Below are 25,997 nucleotides of genomic sequence, written 5' to 3'. Positions count from 1 at the left end.
TGATGTTTGAAATATTTAATTTCCTCCTGTGTTACAGGTACCATCTCTCTTGTTGTTTGCCTTTCAAAGAGAGACCCCAAGTCCTTCAGAAATACATCCATGGGTTATTAAGCTGAAAAAAAGTTTAGGTTGTTTCTAAAAAATACCACTTCAGGCCGGGCATGGTGGCTCACGCCTGTAATCCCGGTGTCAAACCACTGAGGCAGGCCGACCGCCTGAGATCGGGAGTTCGAGACCAGCCTGACCAACATGGAGAAACCCCGTCTCTCGTAAAAATACAAGATTAGCCGGGCATGCTGGTGCATGCCTGTAATCCCAGCTACTCTGGTGGCTGAGGCAGGAGAATTGTTTGAACCCGGGAGACAGAGGTTGCGGTGAGCTGAGATCACGCCATTGCACTCCAGCACCGGCAACAAGAGCAAAACTTTGTCTCAAACAAACAAACAAACAAAAAAACCTCAGAAGTGAAGGGGGCCTGCCCCTCCACACCTGTGGGTATTTCTCTTAAGGTGGAGACGAGAGACTGAGAAAAGAAATAAGACACGGAGACAAAGTATAGAGGAAGAAAAATGGGCCCAGGGGACCAGCACTCAGCATGCGGACGACCCGTGCCGGCACTGCTCTCTGAGTTCCCTCAGTATTTATTGATCTCTATCTCTACTCTCTTGGAGAGAGGGATGTGGAAGGACTATACAGTAATGGTGGGGAGAGGGTCAGCAGGAAAACATGTGAGCAAAAGACTGTGTCATAAATAAGTTTAAGGAAAGGTGCTGTGCCTGGATGTGCACGTAGGCCATATTTCTGTTAGAATTTACACAAACATCTCAGTGTGGTAAAAAGCAGTATTGCTGCCATGATGTCTCACCTCCAGCCATAAGGCGGTTTTCTCCTATCTCAGTAAATAGAATGTACAATCGGGCTTTACTCTGAGACATTCCATTCCCAGGAATGAGCAGGAGACAGATGCTTTCCTCTTATGTCAACTGCAGACAGGCCTTTATCTTTCACTAATCCTCCTCAGTACAGACCGTTTACAGGTGTCAGGCTGGGGGACTGTAAGTTCTTTCCCTTCCCACAAGGCCATATCTCAGGCTGTCTCAGTGGGGGGAAACCTGGACAATACCCAGGCTTTCTTGGGCAGAGGTCCCTACGGCCTTCCACAGTGCACTGTGTCTCTGGGTAACCAAGAATGGAGAATGGCAATGACTTTTACCAAGCATACTGCCTGCGAACACATTTTTAACAAAGCACATCCTGCACAGCCCTAATTCCATTAAACCTCCAGTCAATACAGCACATGTTTCTGTGAGCACAGGGTTGGGGCTAAGGTTACAGATTAACAGCATCTCAAAGCAGAAGAATTTTTCTTAGTACAGATCAAAATGGAGTGTCTTATGTCTTCCTTTCCTACATAGACATAGTAACAATCTGATCTCTCTTTCTTTTCCCCACACAGAAGACAGAGAAAATGAGTTTACAAATTTTCTAAACAAATGTCCTAAGAGACGGAAAAAAAAATCTTTTTTTATATTTTCAAAGGAGGAATTATACCTTTCATTTACGTCCTTGTTTGTTTGAGACAGGGTCTAGCTCTGTCACTCAGGCTGGAGTGTGGTGGAGAGATTAGAGCTCACTGCAGCCGTGAAATACCCGACTCAAGTGATTCTCCCACCTCCGCGCCCTGAGCAGCTGGGACCACAGGCGTGCACCACCACACCTGACTCATTTTTTTATTTTTAGTACAGACGACGTCTCACTATGTTGCCCAGGCTGATCTCGAGCTCCTGGGCACAAGCAATCCTCCCGCCTCAGCCTCTCAAAGTGCTGGGATTACAGGTGTGAGCCACTGCTCCGGGCCCTGACTTTATTTCCATGAAATATGAAATTATCCTCCACTCCTGGGTGTAATAGGCGGTTTTGCACACCACCTTTCACTTTCCATTATCCACTCAAACAACCAAGGACCTTGCTCAGTTTAATAAGCCGTTCTGCCAGTCCCCGCTGCAACCAGCGCCCCACTCCACCCCTTTACCGAGGTCCCTGCCCCTCTCCCCCGCCCTGCCCCAGACTGAGGGGAGGTCGCCCCGCCTGCAGGACGTGAGACTCTACCTGCTCAAAAAAGGCGCTTTGGATTAAAACCATTTTCAATTTAAGAGGAGAAAGTATTCAGCGTTCAGTACACGTGGTCTACTACAATAAGTTGTTTTACCTTCGATTGTTTGAAATGTTAACTTAAAACGGGTAGGAAGCATCCATGTGATATTAGGGGTAACATCACGGCACAAGAGAATGAATCCACCAATCAGAACCCGGAGGATCCAGTCCTAGAGGGAGAGGATTACAGCAGGAGACATCCATGGCCCAGCTGAGGAGAAAGCCCAAACTCGCCCCCTCCAGGCCTGGCCCTTTAGAACCACCCACCCTCCAGAGCCCGTCCCCTAGAGGGCGATAACCCTCTGGCCAGGCTCCTGCCCGCAGTCCGGGCCAGCCCCCAGGCAGCCTCCTCCCTTTTGCTCCGCCCCAGGCCCCGCCCCCACAGCGGCCTCCACTCTCTCGCCCCGACCCAGCACCTGTTCAGGCCCCGCCCCCTCAGTGACCTTTTCCCCTCCTGCCTTGTCCCTGCTTAGTTCCAGAACCCTCCCAGACAGGGTCCAGGACCAGCCCATGGTTGTTCTGCATGGAGAGACCGGGGCTGACTCAGGTGAGTGTTTTTTGTCTTTCTGCTTCAAACCTGCCTTTCGCAGCACCCTAGCCCCCAGTCCAGCCACACCAGGAATTTGGGTGCGCCGGAATGTTGAAATCCCCACGCGAGTTTGTGCAGTTGTCAGGGAGTCCCAGCTTTGCCATGGGAAGCTCATAGGCCCGGTGGCTCTGCAGCATTTGTATCGTTTTAGACCATGTCCTCCCCCTTTCAGGTGGCAAAATCTCGGCTTACCACAACCTCTGACTACTAGGTTCAAGCGATTCTCCTGCCTCAGGCTCCTGAGTAAATGGAATTACAGGCGCCCGCCACCACACCCAGCTAATTTTGTATTTTTAGTAGAGACTAAAAATGTTGGTTACGCCATGTTGGTTACGCTGGTCTCGAAAACCCAATCTCAGGTGATCTGCCCACCTCGGCCTCCCAACATGCTGGGATTACAGGCGTGAGCCACTGTGCCCGGCCTCTATGTAGCTTTTTTTTTTTAAAGTCTTTGTAGCTATCTTGTTTAGGAATAAAATGGGAGGCAGATTTGTCTGTCCCAGTTCCCAGCTTGACCTTTCTCTTTGGCTTAGTAATTTTTATTATCCTTTCACAAGCTTGGACAGACATAATGCTTTGACACACTGATATTGCTTTATATAGATTTTCCATAACAATAAAGTCCAAGAGTCTGTCATGAACTGGGTTAGAAAAGACGAGAAGATTCCCAGGAGACTTGGTCTCAAGCAATCCTCCCACCTCAGCCTCCCAAGGTGTGTGGACCACAGGTGTGATCCACTGAACATAGTGGAGTCTCCAGCTCAAAAAACAAACACAGGTTAAGGTACTCTATCAAATTACATCATTTGACTTTTTTTATTTTTTATTTATTTATTTTTTTCTGAGATGGAGTCTCTCTGTGTCACCCAGGACTGGAGTGCAGTGGTGTGATCTTGGCTCACTGCAACTTCCACCTCCTGGATTCACATCATTCTCCTGCCTCAGCCTCCCGAGTAGCTGGGACTACAGGCACCCACCACCACGACCATCTAATTTTTTGTATTTTTAGTAGAGACGGGGTTTCACCATGTTAGCCAGGATGGTCTCGATCTCCTGACCTTGTGATCCACCCGCCTTGGCCTCCCAAAGTGCTAGGATTACAGGCGTGAGCCACCGTGCCCAACTGACTTTTTCTAATAAAATGTTTCACATATTTATTACCGAACCCAGCCAACCAATGCATTCATAACAGATTCAGAGATAAAAAAAACATATTCCCAATAAAACATGTCCAACTCTCCAGATAGGGGTGACATTTTCAGCTTGATATGGTAGCGTGATTGTGACCTTATTGTCAGTTTTCATGCGAATCCACTGGGGAATGGAACAATTTTGCTTTTGTTTCTTGGCCAGGACTTGCTTAATCCTGAAAGTCTTGTGAGAAGACATGGGAAGAAGCGAAGTCAAGCACATACTATGATGACAGAGAGAGGAGAAGGGGCTTGACTTTTTCTTTTTTTTAGACTAAGTTTCTTTCTTTTTGCCCAGGCTGGAGTGCAATGGTGCGATCTTGGCTCGCTGCAACCTCCACCTCCCAGGTTCAAGTGATTCTCTTGCCTCAGCCTCGCGAGTAGCTGAGTTTGGTCCAAATATGAACTAGAAAAGCAGGAACCTGGCCAAAGATGGGGAACTTGAATGTTATTACCTTATTCCTGCTTGACCTTTACTGCCAACACCAACACAAATGGTCAGAGGTCCCTTATGTGAAAATCTTCATGATCTTGTGGGAAAACCCTGATTTTTGTAAAGGCTGCAAAACAGGCTCAAAAATAAATAAAATAAAATAAGGGCCAGTTGCAGTGGCTCACGCCTGTAATCCTGCCACTTTGGTGTGGACGGCAAGCCACCCAGGCACTGAGGCAAGAGACCGAGGACACGAGCTCGTCCAGTATAATAAAGTATAAAACAAGAATAGTCATAACAGATATAGATCTTAGATATGATTATATATGAGTATCATTAATCATTAGTTGGTAGTAATTACTCTTTATCCCAATATTATAATAATCCCCACTCTATAATCATAACCTAGGAAAAACCAGGCCATACAGAGATAGGAGCTGAGGGGACACAGTGAGGACTGACCAGAAGACAAGAGTGCGAGCCTTCTGTTATGCCTGGACAGGGCCACCAGAGGGCTCCTTGGTCTAGCGGTGACGCCAGTGTCTGGGAAGATGCCCATGGCAAGGCAGACCATAGTCCAGCGGTAGCAAAAGTTGTCAAGGAACAACACCCACTACTTAGCAGACCGGAAAACGGAGTCTCCTTTTCCCCGGGGGAGTTTAGAGAAGACTCTGCTCCTCCACCTCTTGTGGAGGGCCTGACACCAGTCAGGCTTTCCGGCAGTTATCCGGAGGCCTAACTGTCTCCCTGTGATGCTGTGCTTCAGTGGTCACACTCCTAGTCCGCCTTCATGTTCCATCCTGTACACCTGGCTCTGCCTTCTAGATAGCAGTAGTAAATTAGTGAAAGTACTAAAAGTCTCTGATATGCAGAAATAATGGCATAAGCTGTCTTTCTCTTTGTCTTCTCTCTCTCTCTGCCTCGGCTGCCAGGCAGGGAAGGGCCCCCTGTCCAGTGGACATGTGACCCACGTGACCTTATCTATCATTGGAGATGACTCACATTCTTTGCCCTGCCCCTTTTGCTTTCTATACAATAAATAACAGCACAGCTAGACATTTGGGGCCACTACCAGTCTCCACACATTGGTGGTAGTTGTCCCCCGGGCCCAGCTGCCTTTTCTTTTATCTCATTGTCTTGTGTCTTTATTTCTACACTCTCTCATCACCGCACACAGGGAGAGACTCACCGACCCTGTGGGGCTGGTCCCTACACTTTGGGAGGCCGAGGTGGGTGGATCAGCTGAGGTTAGGAGTTCAAGACCAGCCTGACCAACATGGAGAAACCCCCTCTCTACTAAAAATACAAAAATTAGCCAGGTGTGGTGGTGGGCACCTGTAATCCCAGCTACTCAGGAGGCTGAGGCAGGAGAATTGCTTGAACCCAGGAGGCAAAGATTGCAATGAGCCCAGGTCACACCACTGCAATACGGCCTGAGTGACAAGAACAAGACTCCATCTCAAAACAAAAAATAAAAAATAAATAAAAATACAGAAATTAGCATGGTGTGATGGCATGCATCACTAATCCCAACTACTCAGGAGGCTGAGGCAGGAGAATTGCTTGAACGCAGGAGGTGGAGGTTCCAGTGAGCTGAGATCATGCCATTGCACTATAGCCTGGGTGACAAGAGCAAGACTCCATCTCAAATAATAAAAATAAAAAACAGGCTGGGTAAAGTGGCTCAAGTCTATTGGCCAGGCTGGTCTCAAACTGCTGATCTCAAGTGATCTACCTGCCTTGGCCTCCCAAAGTGCTGGGATAACAGGCATGAGCCACCGCACCTGGCCCATTCTTCGTAACATTAACACTTTTTTTTTTTTTTTGAGACGGAGTCTTGCTCTGTCGCCCGGGCTGGAGTGCAGTGGTGCAATCTCGGCTCACTGCAAGCTCCGCCTCCCGGGTTCACGCCATTCTCCTGCCTCAGCCCCTCTGAGTAGCTGGGACTACAGGCGCCCGCCACCACGCCTGGCTAATTTTTTGTATTTTTAGTAGAGACGGGGTTTCACCGTGGTCTCGATCTCCTGACCTCGGGATCCGCCCGCCTCGGCCTCCTAAAGTGCTGGGATTACAAGTGTGAGCCACTGCGCCCAGCCACATTAACACTTTTTATGTCAATTAATGCGTGAACTCAATGTTAAGTCAACTCAAACTCAAGTCAATGTTGAATTGACTCTAATGTCAATTAAAGCTTTATGATTTTTTTATATTCATTTTATATGGAACAATTATCTCAAAAATGAATTCTCTGATGTCCTGCATGGGATGACTACAGACTGAAGACCTTGCCACCCTTACATTTGTAAGATATCTGTCCAGTATGGATTCTCTGATGTCCAATGAGGTGTGAACATGAAGCAAAGGCTTTGCCACAATCATCACACTTGTGAGGTTTCTCTCCTGCATGAATTCTCCTATGTTTTGCATAGGATGAAGCTTGACTGAAGACCTTGTCACAGTCAGGATATTTGTAAGGTTTCTCTCCAGTATGAGTTCACTGATGAGCTACAAGTTATGAACGATGTCTGAAAAATTTGCCACATTTATTACACTTGTAGATCTCTCTTCATTATGGATTCTCTAATGATTTGCAGTGGCTGTAGCATTACTGAAGATTTTGTGAGAATCGTTACATTTGTAAAGTTTCCCTACACTGTTGTGGGAAGTCAGGGACCCAGAACAGAGGGACCAGCTGAAGCCATGGCAGAAGGACGTGGATTGTAAAGATTTCATGGACATTTATTAGTTCCCCAAATTAATACTTTTATAATTTCTTATGCCTGTCTTTACTGCAATCTCTAAACATAAATTGTGAAGATTTCATGGACACTTATCACTTCCCCAATCAATACCCTTGTGATTTCCTATGCCTGTCTTTACTTTAATCTCTTAATCTTGCCATCTTGTAAGCTGAGGAGGATGTATGTCACCTCAGGACCCTGTAATAATTGCATTAACTGCACAAATTATAGAGCATGTGTGTTTAAACAATATGAAATATGGGCACCTTGAAAAAAGAACAGGATAACAGCAACGTTCAAAGAACAAGAGAAATAACCTTAAACTCTAACTGCCGGTGGGCTGGGCAAAACAAAGCCATATTTCTCTTCTTTCAAAAGCAAATGGGAGAAATATTGCCAAATTCTTTTTCTCAGCAAGAAACATCCTTAAGAAAGAGAATGCGCCCCTAAGGGTGGGCCTCTAAAATGGCCCCCTTGGGTGTGGCCATCTTCTATGGTCAAGACTGTAGGGATAAAATAAGCCCCAGTCTCCCATAGTGCTCCCAGGCTTATTAGGACAAGGAAATTCCTGCCTAATAAATTTTGGTCAGACCAGTTGCTCTCAAATCCTGTCTCCTAATAAAATGTTATCAATAAAAATGGTGCCCAAAACTTCATTAGCAATTTTAATTTTGCCCCGGTCCTGTAGTCCTGTAATCTCGCCCTGCCTCTATTTGCCTTGTAATATTCTATTACCTTGTAAAGTACATAATCTCTGTAACCCACACTCTATTTGTACACTCCCTCCCATTTTAAAAATCCCTAATAAAAACATGCTGGTTTTACGGCTCAGGGGGCATCACAGAACCTACCATGTGATGTCTCCCCCGAATGCCCAGCTTTAAAATTTCTCTCTTTTGTACTCTGTCCCTTTATTTCTCAACCTGGCCAACACTTAGGGAAAATAGAAAAAAACCTACAAGACTATCGGGGGCAGGTTCCCCGATATCTGGCACCCACGTGATCTTTCTTTTTTCCATGGATTGCTTGATGGTGAATAAGTGTTGACTGTCCAGTAAAGGCTTTGCCACACTCCTTACACTTGTAGGGTTTCTCTGCAGTATGAACTCTCTGATGTTTTGCAAGGCTTGCTTTTTGATTAAAAACCTTACCACATTCATTACACTTGTAAGGTTTCTCTCCAGTATGAACTCTGTGATGTTGTGCAAGGATTCCTTTTTGATTAAAAACCTTCCCACATTTATTACACTTGTAAGGTTTCTCTCCAGTATGAACTCTCGTATGGTTCGCAAGGCATGAATCACTCCGGAAAGCTTTGTCACAAACCTTACACTTGTATGGTTTTTCTCCAGTATGAATTCTCCTATGTCTTTCAAGGTGTGATCTGCGACTGAAAACTTTGTCACATTCTTCACATTTGTAAGGTTTCTCTCCAGTATGAAGTCTATGATGACGTGCAAGGTTTTCTCTTCTACTAAAAACCTTGCCACATTCATTACATGTGTAAGGTTTCTCTCCAGTATGAAGTGTATGATGGTATTGAAGGGAGGACTTCCGACTGAAACTCCTGCCACATTTATCACACTTGTACGGTTTCTCTCCAGTATGAACTCTCTGATGTTCTGCAAGGTATGAATCACTCCGGAAAACCTTGTCACAAACCTTACATTTGTATGGTCCCTCTCCAGTATGAATTTTCTTATGTCTTTCAAGGTGTGATCTGCGCATGTAAACATTGTCACATTCTTCACATTTGTAAGGTTTCTCTCCAGTGTGAAGTATATGATGGCATTGAAGGGATGACTTCTGACTGAAGGTCTTGCCACACTCATTACACTTGTAAGGTTTCTCTCCAGTATGAATTGCCTTATGAATTACAAGGGCTGAGTTTCGACCAAAGGTCTTGCCACACTCATTACACTTGTAAGGTTTCTCTCCAGTATGAAGTCTACGATGGCATCTAAGGGATGACTTCTCACTGAAGGTCTTGCCACACTCATTACACTTGTAAGGTTTCTCTCCAGTATGAAGTCTATGATGGCACACAAGGGATGACATCTGAGTGAAGGTCTTCCCACACTCATTACACCTGTAAGTTTTCTCACCAGTGTGACATCTACAATGATATACAATGTATTGCTTCTGATTAAAGATCTTGCCACATACATTACATTTATACTGTTTCTCTCTTGAATGGGTTATGTGGTGTCTCCTTAAGAGTGAGCTATAATTAAAAGCTTTGCCACGCTCATTACTTTGGCAAGGTTTTTCTCTGATGTGTATTTCCTGTATTTGTGTGAATAATGAAGAATGGAGGAAATTCTTCCCATACTTATTAGAAATATGAGTTTTGAGCCTACAAGAAATTCTTTGGGATGTTGAAGCTGAGGAAGCACCACTGACAGACTTGTCCACTTGGTTACTAATTTTCCCTTTAGTCTGAAATATGTGCAGTTCAGAGAGATGCGAATGAAAGCTTAATCCAAGCTGATCTTTAATAGGCTTGTTTCCAGCATGCCTTTGATCACGTCGGTCTGGACTACCAGCCAACTCTTTAGTTTCTGTCACAGGTGCTTCATGGCCATTTCTTGCAACTTCTTGCCACTGAAACTCAAAGTGATGAATATCTTTTTTGACTTCTGGGAAGCAAAAATCTCCAATGTGATGACTTTTATGTCTTTCCAATGTCCCTGTGTGGAACTCTTCTCTTGTATTACCGTGCCCGGTTGGTAAGAACTCCATCATGGATTTTAAAGAGCTATCTAAAAAATATAAAGACCAATAAGTTTCCAATTAACTACAGATGGTAAATAATAGTTAATATTGAAATGTGTAAACATTACACAAAAAGCAATACTTATTTTAAACTTCCCAAATGTGATCTTCAAAGCTTAAGAACACATTGTCTCTACCGAACATACAAAAATTAGCCGGGCATGGTGGTGTGTGCCTGTAATCCCAGCTTCTTGGGAGGCTGAGGCAGGAGAATTGCTTGAACCCAGGAGGCAGAGGTTGCAGTGAGTGGAGATCATGATATTGCACTCCAGCCTGGGCAACAAGAGCAAAATTCTGCATAGAAAAAAAAAAGAGTTCAGTCAAGAGCCTCATATACATGAGGCAGTAAGCCTGAATGATGTCCTCCCTAGGAGGAATTTCTACAGCAGTGACTGCTGCTTAGAGAAGTCGATCATTAGTTTATGTGATGAGCACTGTCACAGTGCCAGTGAGAGATGCTTCTGTGATGCTTCTCAAAAACCAGAACAAAAGGCCAAGCATGGGGGCTCACACCTGAAATCCCAACGCTTGGAGGCTGAGGTGGGCAAATTGCTTGAGGCCAGGAGTGCAAGACCAGCCTGGCCAACATGGTGATACCCTATGTCTAATAAAAATACAAAAATCGGCCAGGTATGGAGGCATGTGCCTGTAATTCCAATTAGGTTGAGAGGCTGAGGTACACGAATTTCTTGAACTCAGGATTCAGAGGTTGCAATAAGCTGAGATCACGACTCTGCACTCCAGCCTGTTCAACAGAGGGAGACTGTCTGAAAACAAACAAACAAAAAGAAAACAAAACCAGAACCACAGCTGGAAACACTTGTCAGTCAGTGTCATGCTTTCTATCTCGTATCCTGGGCCATGCTGACAATTCTGCTCAGGACTTCCAGGGGCATCTCTGCCTAGAGCAGGATGATGTTCAATTGTATTAGTCAAAGTGTTCATGAATTTTCTGTTTTTATGTAAAAGCACTCCACAGGAGAGTCTCTAAGAAGTCATCCATGACAGAGGAGGGTCATCACTGCAGAAAACAATGACATGTACATCAAAAGCATGTATGCGGCAACATCACAAAAGAGAATACAAAATCAGGAAGAGCCAAGATAGACAAGGACAGATTCCTCATGTCTGGAGGGACATTTTCCTCACCCACAAACTCCAGGTTCCTGTAGTTCTCCAACATCACTTCCCTGTATAAAGCCCTCTGCGAAGGGTTCAGGCATTTCCACTCCTCCAAAGAGAACTCTATAGCCACATCCCTGAAAGTCAAGCATCCCTAAAATAAAAAACACATTTCAACAAAACATTATGGAGGAGTGAGTTATCGCCCTCACGTGAAATGAGAAAAGAGAAAATAAATATTGATTTGATCCAAGACTGTGTTCTGACAAATCCACGTTAAGGTATTTTTGAACAATTTTTCTGTATAGTTGCATTTTATTGCACTTTTTCATGATAGCTTTTAAAATCCCCTAAGTCACTGTGGAAGTCTCAGTTTTATGGACAATATAAAAAATCTATGGCCTGGCACGGTGGCTCATGCCTAAAATCCCAGCACTTTGGGAGACCAAGGCGGGTGGATCACCTGAGCTCAGGAGTTCGAGAGCACCCAGGACAACATGGTGAAACCCCGTCTCTACTAAAAATACAAAAAAAACAAAACAAAAAAAAAACCAGGTGTGATGGCACACGCCTCTAGTCCCAGCTACCTGGGAGGCTGATGCAGGAGAATAACTTGAGAACAAGAAACGAAGGTTGCAGTGAGCCAAGATTGTGCCATTGCACTCCAGCGTGGGCTGCAGAGTAAGACTCCATCTCAAAAATATATATATATATATTTTAAAAATATATTAATATGTATTTTATATATTATATAGGTATTATATATTCTATATAAGATATAGAACATATATTTTAATATTTAATAATTATATATATAATTATTTATTATATAACTATATATTATATATCTATATAATATATATTTATAAACTATATATGTATATAATATATATTTATAAACTATATATGTATATAATATATATTTATAAACTATATATGTATATAATATATATTTATAAACTATATATGTATATAATATATATTTATAAACTATATAAAATATATAATATATAATACAATGTTATATATATTACAATATTTTATTATATGTTATATAATACTGTATAATAAATATATTATTAAATGTTGTCCAGGCATGGTGGCTCACACCTGTAATCCCATCACTTTGGGAGACCGAGGTGGGTGGATCACTTAAGGTCAAGAGTTCGAGACCAACCTCTCCAACATGGCAAAACTCCGTATCTACTAAAAATTAAAAAATTGGCTGGGCATGGTAGGGAAGTGCCTGTAATCCCAGCTATTCAGGAAGCCGAAGCAGGAGAATCGCTTGAACTCTGGAGGCAGAGGTTGCAGTAAGCCAAGAACATACCACTGCAATCCTGCCTGGGCAACAGACTGAGACTCTTTCTCAAAAGAAAAAAAAAAGTATATATATATTGCAAATGATGTATTTTCTACATAAACCGTGGGACTGGCTGCACGCAGTAGGTCACGCCTGTAATCCCAGCACTTTGGGAGGCTGAGGCGGGTGGATAACCTAAGGTCGGGAGTTTGATACCAGCCTGAAGAACATGGACAAATTCTGTCTCTACTAAAAATACAGAGTTAGCAGGGAATGGTGGCACATGCCTATAATCCCAGCTACTTTGGAGGCTGTGGCAGGAGAATCACTTGAACTTGGTAGGTGGAAGTTGCAGTGAGCCGATATCGTGCCACTACACTCCAGCCTGGGCCACAAGAATGAAACTCCGTCTCAAAACAAACAAACAACAAAAAAGAAATGAAACAAAACTGTCAAGGACTCACGTGTCTTCATTCAGAGAAAGCTCCAAGGAGAATTTGAAAGAGTGAGCTATCTTGTTTTCTAGTTGGAAACATGAAAATTTTCAGAACTTGCAGGATAAAATACCATAACAAAACATTCTTCAGGCCGGGAGCAGGGCTCACACCTGAAATCCCAGCACTTAGGGAGGCCGAGGAGGAAGGATCACTTGAGGCCAAGAGTTTGAGGCTAGCCTGGCCAACATGGTGAAACTCCATCTGTACTAATAATACAACAATTAGCCAGGAGTGTAGCATGCGTCTGTAACTGCAGCTACTCAGCTGGCTGAAGCCCAAGACTCATTTGAACCTGACAGCCAGAGGTTGTAATGTGCCACTACACTCCAGGCGGGTGACAGAGTGAGGCCCTGTCTCAAAAGACATGCAAAAAAAAAAATCCCATTCATCAAATAATTTTTTCTAAAATCTCATAATGTTGTATGAATACATTTCTAAAGGACTGCGCTGACTTGTCACAGAACTCTCAACAGTGCTTCCCCACTGAGACATGAGAATGGGTGGAAGGCTGGACAGGAAAGGGGATGCATAAGTGCACTTTTCTTTGGACTTTTACTACACAACACATATATACATCATGTGATGTTTAAAACAAAAGAATTACTTAATAATAATGGGTAGAAAAAGAATGGCTCCATCCTCTCTAATGACATAAGTTGTGTTCTCATGTCAGAGCAAACTTATAATCATTTTTACCTAAAATGCTTGCTTCATCAGAGTCCCTGTTTAAAAAAAAAAATACAGTCTCTGGTCAAAGTGCTGAGAATGATTTAAAGAATCCCCTGCAGTTAGATATTTATATTGATTTCATAATTTGAAGTCAATGATGGAATAAAGCTAACTATATTACTGATACCTATATCCACTTTCCATTCTATTCCAAGACATTGAAAGTGCGGAGTCCTGCTGGGCTGTCTCACACCTGTAATCCCAGCAATTTGGGAGGCTCAGGTGGGAGGACGACTTGAGCCCAGGAGTTCGAGGCTGCTGTAAACTAGAATTGTGCCATTGCACTCCAGACTGGGCCCCAGAGTGACACCCTGTCTCTTAAAACAAAAGTTTGGTGTGAGAGACATATTGACTCACTAGTGCAGCTTCAAATGCATTACAAAATCAGACACAAAATATGTCCCTTAGTTTGCCTCCTTTTCCAGAATTTACCAGATATCAGTACACATTAATGTATGACTTTCATATACAGTTTCTCTGATATGGTCCAAAAAGAGCTAAACGTGCATCCAGATGTGGCCCCTGAACAATCCCTGCTGCCCAACATCACTGACACCACGGAGCCCACACCCCATCTCCATCTATGTCTGGTGTGAGTCCTTCCCAGGACCATGCCCAGTGGAGCCTCTTCCCAAGATCATGTCACTAGGTTATAGGAGATGGAATTTAAGTAAAGATGAGAGGGACTGAGAAAAGGCATGGGTGAGTGCGAGCAAACGTGTGATGTAGGACGCTTCACACTCAGAGAAGAATGGCTACTACAATACCTGGCCCTTCAGGAAGGAAAGAGGCAGAAGCATCCACCGAGAAATATCACTTACCTGAAGAAGAGCCATTACTGGATCCTTTTCTTTGCTCTTCTTGGTGGCTTCCTCACGTAATATGAGTATTTGGAAATCCTGTATGTTAAAAAAAAGAGATTTAATATTTAGAAACCATTCACTCCTTTCCTGTGACAAAACACACACACAGGGGAGACCTCACCCGAGAGAAAGACGGTCCTCTACTACCCACAGCACCAGAGATCATGCGGAGATAAGAAAGTTCCGGCCAGGCGCGGTGGCTCACGCTTGTAATCCCAGCACTTTGGGAGGCCGAGGCGGGAGGATCATGAGGTCAGGAGATCGAGAGCACGGTGAAACCCCGTCTCTACTAAAAATACAAAAAATTAGCCGGGCGTGGTGGCAGGCGCCTGTAGTCCCAGCTACTCGGAGAGGCTGAGGCAGGAGAATGGCGTGAACCCGGGAGGCGGAGCTTGCAGTGAGCCGAGATTGCACCACTTCACTCCAGCCTGGGTGACAGAGCGAGACTCCGTCTCAAAAAAACAAACAAACAAACAAAAAAAAACAGCATGCCTATAATCCCAGCATTTTGGGAGGCCGATGCAGCTGGATCCCTTGAGTTCTGGGGTTGGAGACCAGCCTGAGCAACATGGCAAAAGCCCGTCTCTATGAAGAACACAAAAATTAGTGTGGTGTGGTGGCACGTGGCTGTGGCCCCAGCTACTCTGGAGGCTGAGGTAGGAAGACCACCACTTCTGCTGCCTTCCTCCTTCCCCCTTGCCTAGTTTATAAGACAGGAGCAAAGTAAGAAAGCAAAAAGTTAGAAACGGAAGTAAGATAAACAGCCAGATGACCCTGGCACCACCACCTGGCCCTCGTGGTTAAAATGAATGAATAAATAAATAAATAAATATAATAATAATGTCAACCCCTGACCTAAACTACTTATGTTATCTGTAAATTCCAGACATTGTATGAAGAAGCATTGCAAAGCTTTCTGTTCTGTTAGCTGAGGCCTGTAGCCCCAGCCACGTTCCCCATGCTTGCTCGATCTATCATGACCCTTTCACGTGGACCCCTTAGAGTTGTAAGCCCTTAAAAGGGCCAGGAATTTCTTTTTTGGGGAGCTTCATTCTTGAGACGTGAGTCCTCTGATGCTCTGGGCCAAATAAAGCCACTTCCTTCTTTAACCCGTTGTCTGAGAGGTACTGTCTGCGGCTCATCATGCTACATTTCTTGGTTCCCTGACTTGGAAGCCAGGTGATTAACAGAAGGTCAAGGCAGCCCCTTAGGCGACTTAGGCCTGCCCTGTGGGGCATCCCTGCCGGGTACTCCAGCCAGCTTGAACGACATGGATTCTGAGAGCGCTCCCAGGTAGGCATGTGCCCCAGAAAGATACTTAGCCTTGCCGTCCAAACTTGCAGTGTAACCAGTGTGCTAATTGTAAAGAAACAGGATATTAGAAGGACAAGTGCCCTCAGCTAAAAGGAAAACAAGGTGGCTCAGAGCAGGAGACCCCAGAAGGAGCCCTGTTCAATATAGCAGAAGTTACTGAACTGAGCAGGACCGGGCTCAAGTGCCCCCAAAGAGCCCATGGTCAAGATGGCAGTTAGGGGCAAAGACTTTGTTTTTTGTATCGATACCAGTGCTGAACATTCAGTAGTAACCGCCCCTTTGGCCCCTTTTCCAAAAAGACTATTGTTATAATCAGAGCCACGGGAGTTTTGTCAAAGCAAGCTTTCTGTTGCCCTGGACTTGTACTGTAGGAAGACATAAAGTGATTCACCAGTTCTTGTACATGCCTGACTGTTCCTTGCCCTTGCTAAGAAAGGACTTGCTTAGCAAGCTGACAGCCACCATCTCTTTTACAGAGCACGGCTCTTTACAGCTAAGGTTACCTGAAACGGGAGTCATTATGGCCCTTACCATCCCCCGGGAGGAGGAATGGAGACTTCTCTTAACTGAGCCAGGCCAAGAGATAAGAACAGCTCTGGCTAAGCAGTGGCCAAGGTTGTAGACAGAAGACAACCCTCCAGGGTTGGCAGTTAACCAAGCCCTGGTACTTATAGAAGTTAAGCGTAGGGCCCAGCCAGTCAAGCAAAAACAGTATCTGTCCCCAGAGAAGCTCTTGAAAGTATCCAAGTCCAACTCAAGTGTCTGAGAGCCTTTAGAATTATAGTCCCTTGTCAGTCTCCCTGGAACACTCCCCTCCTGCCTGTTCCCAAGCCAGGGACCAATGACTACAGGCCAGTACAGGACTTGCGCTTAATCAAGCTACAGTGACTTTACATCCAACAGTACTTAACCCACACACGTTGTTAAGGTTGCTGCCAGCTGAAGACAGCTGGTTCTCTGGCTTAGACCTGAAAGATGCTTTCTTTAGCATGATACTAGCCCCTGAGAGCCAGAAGCTGTTTGCCTTTCAGTAGGAAGATCTGGGGTCAGGTGTCACCACTCAGTACACTTGGACCCGGCTTCTGCAAGGGTTCAAGAACTCCCCCACCATCTTCGGGGAAGCACTGGCTCACGACCTCCAGAAGTTTCCCGCCAGAAACCTAGGCTGCGTGTTGCTCCAGTACGTTGATGACCTTCTGTTAGGACACCCCATGGCAGTCGGGTGTGCCAAGGGAACGGATGCCTTACTCTGGCCCCTGGAGGACTGGAGGTATAAGTTGTCCAAGAAGAAAGCCCAGATCTGCCAACTGCAGGTACGTTACCTAGGATTTACTATCCAACAGGGGGAGCACAGCATGGGATCACAAGGAAAGCAGGTCATTTGCAACCTACTGAAGCCTAAGACCAGAAAGCAGGTAAAAGAAATCTTAGGAGCTGTGAGGTTCTGCAGACCGTGGATCCCAAACTTTGCAGTACTGGCCAAGCCTCTGTACGGAGTCACAAAGGAGGAGGACCAGAAACCTTTGAACGGGGATCCCAACAACAGCAAGCTTTTCATGAGTTAAAAGAAAATCTTATGTTGGCCCCAGCCCTGGGGTTACCTGACCTGACAAAGCCTTTTACACTGTATGTTTCTGAGAGAAAATATGGCAGTTAGAGTATTGATCCAAACTGTGGGGCCCTGGCTGAGGCCAGGGGCCTGCCTCTCTAAGCAACTAGACAGGGTTTCTAAAGGTTAGCCCTCATGTTCGAGGGCCTTGGCAGCAACTGCCCTGCTGGCACAAGAAGCAGATAAACTAACTCTTAGGCAAAACCTGAACATAAAGGCCCCCCATGCTGTGATGACTTTAATGAATACCAAAAGACATCATTGGCTAACAAATGCTAGACTAACCAAGTACCAAAGCTTGCTCTGTGAAAATCCCCACATAACCATTGAAGTTGGTAACACCCTGAACCCTGCCACCTTGCTCCCAGTATCAGACAGCCCTGTTGAGCATAACTGTGTAGAGGTGTTGGACTCAGTTTACTTTAGCAGTCCTGACCTTTGAGACCAGCCTTGGGCATCAGCAGACTGGGAGCTATACGTGGACACGAGTAGCTTCATCAACCCACAAGGAGAGAGATGTGCAGTATATGCGGTAGTAACCCTGGACACTGCCATTGATGCCAGATCATTGTCCCAGGGCACTTCAGCCCAGAAAGCCGAGCTCATTGCTTTAATTCAGGCCTTAGAACTCAGTGAAGGTAAGACTGAAAACATTTACACTGACTCTCGGTATGCCTTTTTAACCCTCCAAGTGCATAAAGCATTATATAAAGAAAAAGGCCTGTTGGGCCGGGCGCGGTGGCTCACGCTTGTAATCCCAGCACTTTGGGAGGCCGAGGCTGGCGGATCACGAGGTCAGGAGATCGAGACCACGGTGAAACCCCGTCTCTACTAAAAATACAAAAAAATTAGCCGGGCGTGGTGGCGGGCGCCTGTAGTCCCAGCTACTTGGAGAGGCTGAGGCAGGAGAATGGCGTGAACCCGGGAGGCGGAGCTTGCAGTGAGCCGAGATTGCGCCACTGCACTCCAGCCTGGGTGACAGAGCAAGACTCCGTCTCAAAAAAAAAAAAAAAAAAAAAAAAAGGCCTGTTGAACTCTGGAGAAAAAAACAAAATATTAGCAAGAAATCTTGCAATTATTAGAAGCAGCATAGAAACCCCACAAGGTGGCAGTCATGCACTGCAGAGGACACCAGCGAGCTTCCACCTTGGTTGCCTTAGGGAACTCCAGAGCTGACTCAGAAGCTTGAAAAGCAACATCCACACCCTACTGGGCATCAGTCACAGCCCCCCTGATCCCTCAAGCACCTGACCTTGCACCTACTTATTCTAAAGAAGAAAAAGACTTTCTCCAGGCAGAGGGAAGACAGGTGATGGAAGAAGGAAGGATCTGGTTACCAAATAGGACAGTACTTGTGCCATAGCTGCTAGGAGCCACAGTTGTACTGCGGGTGAGTGAAGCCACCCATCTAGGTCAGGAGTCACTTGAAAAGTTGTTAGGCTGGTACTTCTACATCTCGCAATTGTCAGCCCTCGCCAAAACCGTGGCGCAGCGGTGTGTTACCTGCCGACAGCACAACGCGAGACAGGGTTCAGCCGTTCTGCCCGGCATATAAGCTTATGAAGCAGCCCCCTTTGAAGATCTCCAGGTGGACTTCACAGAAATGCCAAAGTGTAGAAGTAACAAGTATTTACTAGTTCTCGTGTGTACCTACTCTAGGTAGGTGGAGGCTTATCCCACACCAACTGAGAAAGCTCCTGAAGTAACCCATGTGCTTCGAGATCTTATTCCTAGATTTGGATTGCCCTTAGGAATCAGCTCAGATCACAGGCCGGCATTTGTGGCTGACTTAGTACAGAAGACAGCAAAGGTATTAAAGATCACATGGAAACTGCATGCCACCTTCCGACCTCAGAGTTCTGGAAAGGTGGAGCGGATAAATCAGACGATCAAAAATAGCTTACGGCCTTAGGAAATATTACACAATTTCAGCCCAGGAAAATGAGAGATGCCCCGTTAGCTTATTCTCCCCAGTTCACTCCTTCTCCCCAGGTGATCGAGTGTGGATCAAGGACTGGAACGTAGCCCCTGTGCACCCCCAGTGGAAAGTACCCCAGGCCGTCATCCTGACCACTCCCACCACTGTGAAGGTAGGAATCCCGGCCTGGATCCACCATAGCCGTATAAAACCTGGGAGGCAAGACCTAGCCCAGATAACGCCTGCAAAGTGACCCTGAAGAAGATGACAAGCCTTGCTCCAGTCACACCCGGAAGCTGACTGGTCTACGCACGGCCGAAGCTTGAGGAAGCTCATTGTGGGACTCATTTTTCTTAAATTTTAGACTTGCACAGTAAAGGCTTCAACTGACCTTCCTCAAACTAAGGACTGTTCCCAGTGTATTCATCAGGTCACCGAGATAGGACAGCAAATTAAAACAATCTTTCTGTTCTATAGTTATTATGAACATACAGGAACGTTAAAAGGATCTTATTTGTATAATTCCACTCAGTACAAGGCATGTAGCCCAGGAAATGACCAACCTGATATATGTTATAACCCATCTAAGCCCCCTGCAACCACCGTTTTTCAAATAAGATTAAGAACTGGTCCTTTCCTAGGTGATACTAGTAAAATAATAACTAGAACAGAAGAAAAAAGAATCCCCAAACAAGAAACTTTAACTTTGATGCTTGTGCAGCCATTAATAGTAACAAGCTCAGACTAAGATGTGGATCTCTTAACTAAGAAAGGAGCTACACAGTAGAAAATAGAAAATAGATGTTTGTCATGAGGCAGAGGTCTGTGAAAATTGTGCCTATTGGCCATGTGTTATTTAGGCTACTTAGAAAAAGGACAAAAAAGACCTGGTTCACTTTCAAAAAAAAAGGAAGCCAACCCCTCCTGTGCTAGCAGTCACTGTAACCCACTAGAACTAATAATCACGAATTCCCTAGACCCCCATTAGAAAAAAAAAGAAGGTGTAACCCTGAGGATCAATAGGACAAGGGTAACCCCCCAAGTTGCCATTTTAGTCCGAGGGGAGGTCCACAGTCCCTTTCCCAAACCGGTGTTTCAAGCCTTTTATAATGAGCTAAATCTGCCAGCACCAGAGCTTCCAAAAAAGACAAGGAACTTGTTTCTCCAGTTAACAGAAAATGTAGCCCGTTCCCTCAATGTTACTTCTTGTTATGTATGTCGAGGAGCCACTATCGGAGACTGATGGCCTTAAGAAGCCAGAGAGCTGGTGCCCACTGATCCAGTTCCTCACACAATTCCGGTTCAGAAGACCCAAACTAGTAACTTCTGGGTCCTAAAAACCTCAGTTATTAGACAATACTATGTAGCTAAGGAAAGAAAAAACTTCACCATCCCCGTAAGAAAGCTCAATTGTCTAGGACAGAAGTTGTACAAGAGCACAAGGACAGTCACTTGGTGAGGCCTAAACCATACTGAAAAGAACTCATTAAGTAAATTTTCTAAATTACAGACTGCCTAGGCTCATCCAGAATTTCACTGAGACTGGACGGCTCCCGCTGGACTATACTAGATATGTAGGCACAGAGACTCATCTCCAACAACAAAGAAGAAAAGGAAAAATCTGGGTCCTGGCTCTGGGAATCTAAGGCCAATTAACGTGAACTTTGCAAAACTAGACCAAAAGGAAAAACCTCATCTCCCTACCTGGAGTAATAAAGGATCAAAAGGTACTCTCCCGGTAGCCCTCCCACTTCCAACACGTCTCAGATGGAAAGGGAAAGAGCCCAGGAGTGGCCACAAAGCACCGGCCACCCTAGGGCTGCGGGGCTGCAGCGCTGCTCTCCAGGGACTGACTAGAGCGAGGCTGGGAAGCGCTCCTGCTCAGGGCGAGAATCCAGCTCGCTGGTGAGGACTTGAAAGAGCGCGAGGCGGGAGGACGCGTCAGGAAGGGTTTTGCGAAGGAAGGTTTCGCGACAGGAGGTGTCTGCATGGCCCCACTGCAGAAAGACCGGGGACAGGACCAGCCTCACGGCGACTTTAAACTCAAAAGGAAGCGACTCACAGACTCTCACCCGGACGTTTCAATTTGCTCTGGGTTGAGAAAAGAGGGGCCGGAATTTGCAGGTCTGTGGGGACCCCACATCCCCCATATAGCAGCACCAAAGAACTGGGAAACGCACACGCCGCGGTACAACTTTCAGTCCACGCCATCCGCTTCCGGGTCTGTGCCAATCAGCGCAGGACAGAAGCCGGACCTGGGCCAGATCCCCGAAGAGGTGGGCGGGGCCTAGGCGAGGCCGGGGCGGGGTGCAAAGGACAAGAGGCCTGGCGCGGGAGAGAAGAGTCTTGGGCTGTGAAAAGTCCGCGGGGGCGGGAAAGGGGCGGGGCCTGAGCTTTTCTCTGTCTCGCTCTCCGCGCCTCTGTTTTCCGGGTTTTGGAGTTCGTGAAACCCGCCAGTGAGGCTGGAGCAGCTCAGCAGTCCGGGAAATAGTCCCTCCCTGAGAAGTCGCCGTGTAGCGGTAATTGGATCCAGGAAAGTTCCCTGCTATTGAAATTAATTTTAGCAATTTAATTCCAAAGCCTGGAAGTTGTCTAGGGCAGGAATGCAAACTAGAATGCGAAATGCAAAGCCTTGCCTGAGCGAAAGGTAGAATTTCATGCTGACGGTCCACGGAACAGAACAGAAATCCTCTCCCTTTCAATTCTCCATTCACTGGCGTGGGAGAGTCCACCCTGTGCTCAGCTCCTGAGACTTCCCTAGGGCCACCCCCATGGGGTGCGGAGCGGAGGGCTCAGGCCAGGGAGGAGTGAGGTCACAACCTGCTGCTTAAACACGGCAGGGATGCGGGCGGCGTGGCAGGAGTCTGGGGTCCCAGCTACTGAGGAAGCAGGGGCGAGAGGATCGCTGAGCCTGGACTTCCAGGCCAGCCTGGGCGACAAAGTAAGACCCTCTACCAGAGAGCTCGCTCCTCCGTCTCAATAAACAAAAAAGTGATTTTAAAAAAAGCACTGACATTGTAACAATTCATATTAAGTTGCCCCGTTGTTTCTTACATTCATTTCATGCTGCACTTAAAATGAGTTATTTTTGTGGAAAAGAGTCAAACTGTGTAAAATATCTCAAGAGATTTATCCTAAGCTAAATATGAATGACCCTCGGGAGGTCCTGAGAACATGTGTCCAAGGTGATGGGGAACAGCTTGTTCTTAGACATTTTAGGGAGGCATTAGACATCAATCAAATACATTTAAGAAATACATTGCTTTGGTTCAGAAAGGCAGGAGAACTCAAAGCGGGGGCTTCTGGGCTACAGGTAAATTGAAACATTTTCTGATAGACAATTGGTTGAGTTTGTCTAAATACCTGGGATCAATGAAGAGGAAATGTTCAGGTTAAGATAAAAGATGGTGGCGACCAAGGTTGTTTTCAAGTCTTCTATTGGCTGCCCTTAGAGATAATAAATGACAAATGTTTTCTATTCAAACCTTTAAACAGTACGAGATTCTTACTTAATCTCTTCAGGATTGGGAGGGCCTAGAAGAAAAAGATCTAGCTATGTTAACAGAGATTCTTTGCAGATGCACATGTACCCCTCACAAAGAACAGCTTTGCAGGACCATTTCAAAATATGGCACAGAAACATGTTTTGGGGTAAAATATTTTGACTTTCTTCTTTGTCACATGTTATTCTAGAGTGAGACTGGAAAGTAAGACAGGATATATAGGACTAAATAAAACCCATCTGATGAGTATTTATGGTTTGTAGGGCATCACTCCCCAGACCCTTTAGATAGGAATTTGGGCAAGATAAAAAAATCAGAACTTAGTCCTCATTCTCAAATTCTTTTTTTTTTTTTACATAATTCCTAAATGTATTGTAATATCAAATTCACTTTACGTGCCTTCTGAAAATAAGTAGAAAATGTACTTTTTATCTTCAAGTTGTAATTTTTTTTTTTTTTTTTTTTTTGAGACGGAGTCTCGCTCTGTCGCCCAGGCTGGAGTGCAGTGGCGCGATCTCGGCTCACTTGCAAGCTCCGCCTCCTGGGTTCACGCCATTCTCCTGCCTCAGCCTCTCCGAGTAGCTGGGACTACAGGCGCCCGCCACCACGCCCAGCTAATTTTTTTGTATTTTTAGTAGAGACGGGGTTTCACCGTGGTCTCAATCTCCTGACCTCGTGATCCGCCAGCCTCGGCCTCCCAAAGTGCTGGGATTACAAGCGTGAGCCACCGTGCCCGGCCAAGTTGTAATTTTTTTTTTCCTAGAAACAGGATCTAGTTCTGTCACCCAGGATGGAATGCAGTGGCGGGAACACTGCTCACTGCAACCTCAACCTCTGGGGCTCAAGCAATCTTCCTGCGTCACTTCCCAACTAGCTGGGGCCACAGGCCCTCACCACCAGGCCGGCTAATTTTTTAATATTTTGTAGAGTCAGGGGTCCACTATGATGCTTAGGCTGGCCTTGAACTCCTGTACTCAAACAATCTTCCCCCTTAGCTTCCCAAAGTGTTGGGATTACAGGCGAGCCACCACACCCATCCAATTGTAATCTATTTTGGGTGTTTTCTTTGTTGTTCTTTCCTAAGTGTTCTATCAGGTGTGAATAACAAAGTCTGTAAAATAGGCAGTCTTCAAACATTGGGATTTATTTTCATATAGAGAATAATTATGAGATATTACTAAGGATACATTGCAGTCAGGTTATTCTGTTTTACGTGGGCCCTGAAGAAAATATAAGTAAATTACAAAATTGGCTGGGCGTGATGGCTCACACCTGTAATCCCAGCACTTTGGCAGGCCTAGGCGAATGGATCACCCTAAGGTCAGGAGTTTGAGATCAGCCTGGCCAACACAGCGAAACCCCATTTGTACTAAAAATACAAAAATTAGCTGGGCATGGTGGCATTCGCCTGTAATCCCAGCTACTCAAGAGGTTGAGGCAGGAGAATCGCTTGAGCTCAGGCAGCAGAGGTTGCAGTGAGCTGAGATCTCACCACTGCACTCCAGCCTGGGCAAAAGAGTGAGACTGCATCTCAAAAAAAGAAAAAAAAATTATAAACTTTTAAATCACTGCATTTCTGCATGCAATAATTTTATGGCAATATCTGTAAGTTAACATGTACTATGAACTGTATTTTTCACTCACATCCCTGGTTATCGAAGGTTTCATTTATCAAACACTAGTAGTTAGCTAAAACATAATTACATTTAGGAAGAAATTAGCATATCTAAAATATTAGCAAGTTTAAAAAAGCATAATGTGGCCAGGCATGGTGGTTCGTGCATGTAATTCCAGCATGATGGGAGGCCGAAGCAGAAAGATAGCTAGTGGCCAAAAGTTGGAGACCAGCCCAGGCAACATGGTGAAACCTCATCTTTATATTTTAAACATTTATGTATCTTATGTATTCATTTATTCATCTTTGAGATGGAGTTTCATTCTTATTGCTTAGGCTGGAGCAAAATGGTGTGGTCTCTGCTCACCACAACTTCTGCCTCCTGGGTTCACGTGACTGTCCTGCCTCAGCCTCCCGAGTAGCAGGTAATACAGGCATATGCCACCATGCCTGACTAATTTTCTATTTTTACTAGAGACGGGGGTACCTCCATGTTAGTCAGGCTGGTCTCGAACTCCCGACCTCAGGTGATCCACCCACCGCGGCCTCCCAAAGTGCTGGGATTAGAGGCCTGAGCCACCGTACCCAGCCTCTATGTAGCTTTGTAAAAAATCCTTGTAGCTATCTTGTTTAGGAATAAAATGGGAGGCAGGGTTGTCTGACACAGTTCCCAGCTTGACTTTTCTCTTTGGCTTAGTAATTTTTAAGTTTCTTTCACAACCTTCTGACAGACATAATGCTTTGACACACTGATGTTGCTTTATATAGATTTTCCAAAACAGTAAAGTCCAAGGGTCTATCATGAACTGGGTTAGCGGAGGCGAGAAGATTCTCAGAAGACTCCTGGTCTCAAGCAATCCTCCCACCTCAGCCTCCCAATGTGTGAGGACCACAGGTGTGATCCACTGAACCCAGGGGAGTCTCCATCTCAAAAAAAAAAAACAAAAAGCAATACAGGAATTAAGGTACTCTATGGAATTACATCATTTGACTTTTTTTTGAAATGAAAAGTCTCATTTATTACTGAACCCAGCCAACCAACGTGTTCATAACAGAGTCAGAGAAAAAAAATGTATTCCCAATAAAACATGTCCAACTCTCCAGATAATGGTGACATTTTCTGCTCGATATGGTAACGCTCAGACAGCATAAAAATGTGTGCCATCTCATGTGCAATTCCTTATAGACCCAGATTGGTTCTTCTCCAATGTCTCCTTTTAAAGTTGTACCTGATTTTATTACCAGTTTTCATCTGAATCCACTGGAGAATGGAACGATTTTGCTTTTTTTCTTGGCCAGGAATTGCTTAATCCTGATAGTCTTATGAGAAGATCTGGCGAGAAGCAGAGTCAAGTACACACCACAATGGCAGAGAAAGGAAGAGAAGGGGCCTGACATCTTTTTTTTTTTTTTTTTTTTGAGAGAAAGTTTCACTTTTGTTGCCCAGGCTGGAGTGCGATGGCACCATCTCGGTTCATTGCAACTTTCACCTCCTGGGTTCAAGTGATTCTCCCACCTCAGCTCCTCCTGTAATCCCGAGGAGCTGGGATTACAGGTGCCTGCCACAATACCTAGCTAATTTTTGTATTTTTAATAGAGAAGGCATTTCACCACGTTAACCAGCCTGTTCTCAACTTCCTCA

The 25,997-nt window shown here is 45.2% G+C and overlaps 1 protein-coding gene across 4 annotated transcripts in view; it reads right to left on the bottom strand.

Annotated features, from left to right (window-relative positions):
• Positions 1–6,530: 6,530 nt before the first annotated feature.
• ZNF816 (zinc finger protein 816) overlaps positions 6,531–25,997 on the bottom strand; it is a 28,624-nt gene continuing 9,157 nt past the window's right edge. For 3 of the 4 annotated variants that reach the window (XM_063615546.1, XM_063615545.1, XM_063615543.1), the window contains 3 exons: positions 14,355–14,432; positions 11,032–11,158; positions 6,531–9,869 (listed from right to left, as the gene is read on the bottom strand). In XM_063615546.1, the coding sequence (XP_063471616.1) occupies positions 8,071–9,869; positions 11,032–11,158; positions 14,355–14,369 (1,941 nt within the window). In that variant the 5' untranslated portion in view covers positions 14,370–14,432 and the 3' untranslated portion in view covers positions 6,531–8,070. Of the gene's footprint in view, positions 9,870–11,031; positions 11,159–14,354; positions 14,433–14,517; positions 14,683–21,309; positions 21,448–25,997 lie in introns of those variants that run through there. The other variant, XM_063615544.1, reaches the window with a different exon arrangement.

Source organism: Symphalangus syndactylus, chromosome 13 (assembly GCF_028878055.3).
Source record: "Symphalangus syndactylus isolate Jambi chromosome 13, NHGRI_mSymSyn1-v2.1_pri, whole genome shotgun sequence".
Taxonomy (NCBI): Eukaryota; Metazoa; Chordata; class Mammalia; order Primates; family Hylobatidae; genus Symphalangus; species Symphalangus syndactylus.
This window is presented reverse-complemented; position numbering and strand designations above follow the sequence as displayed.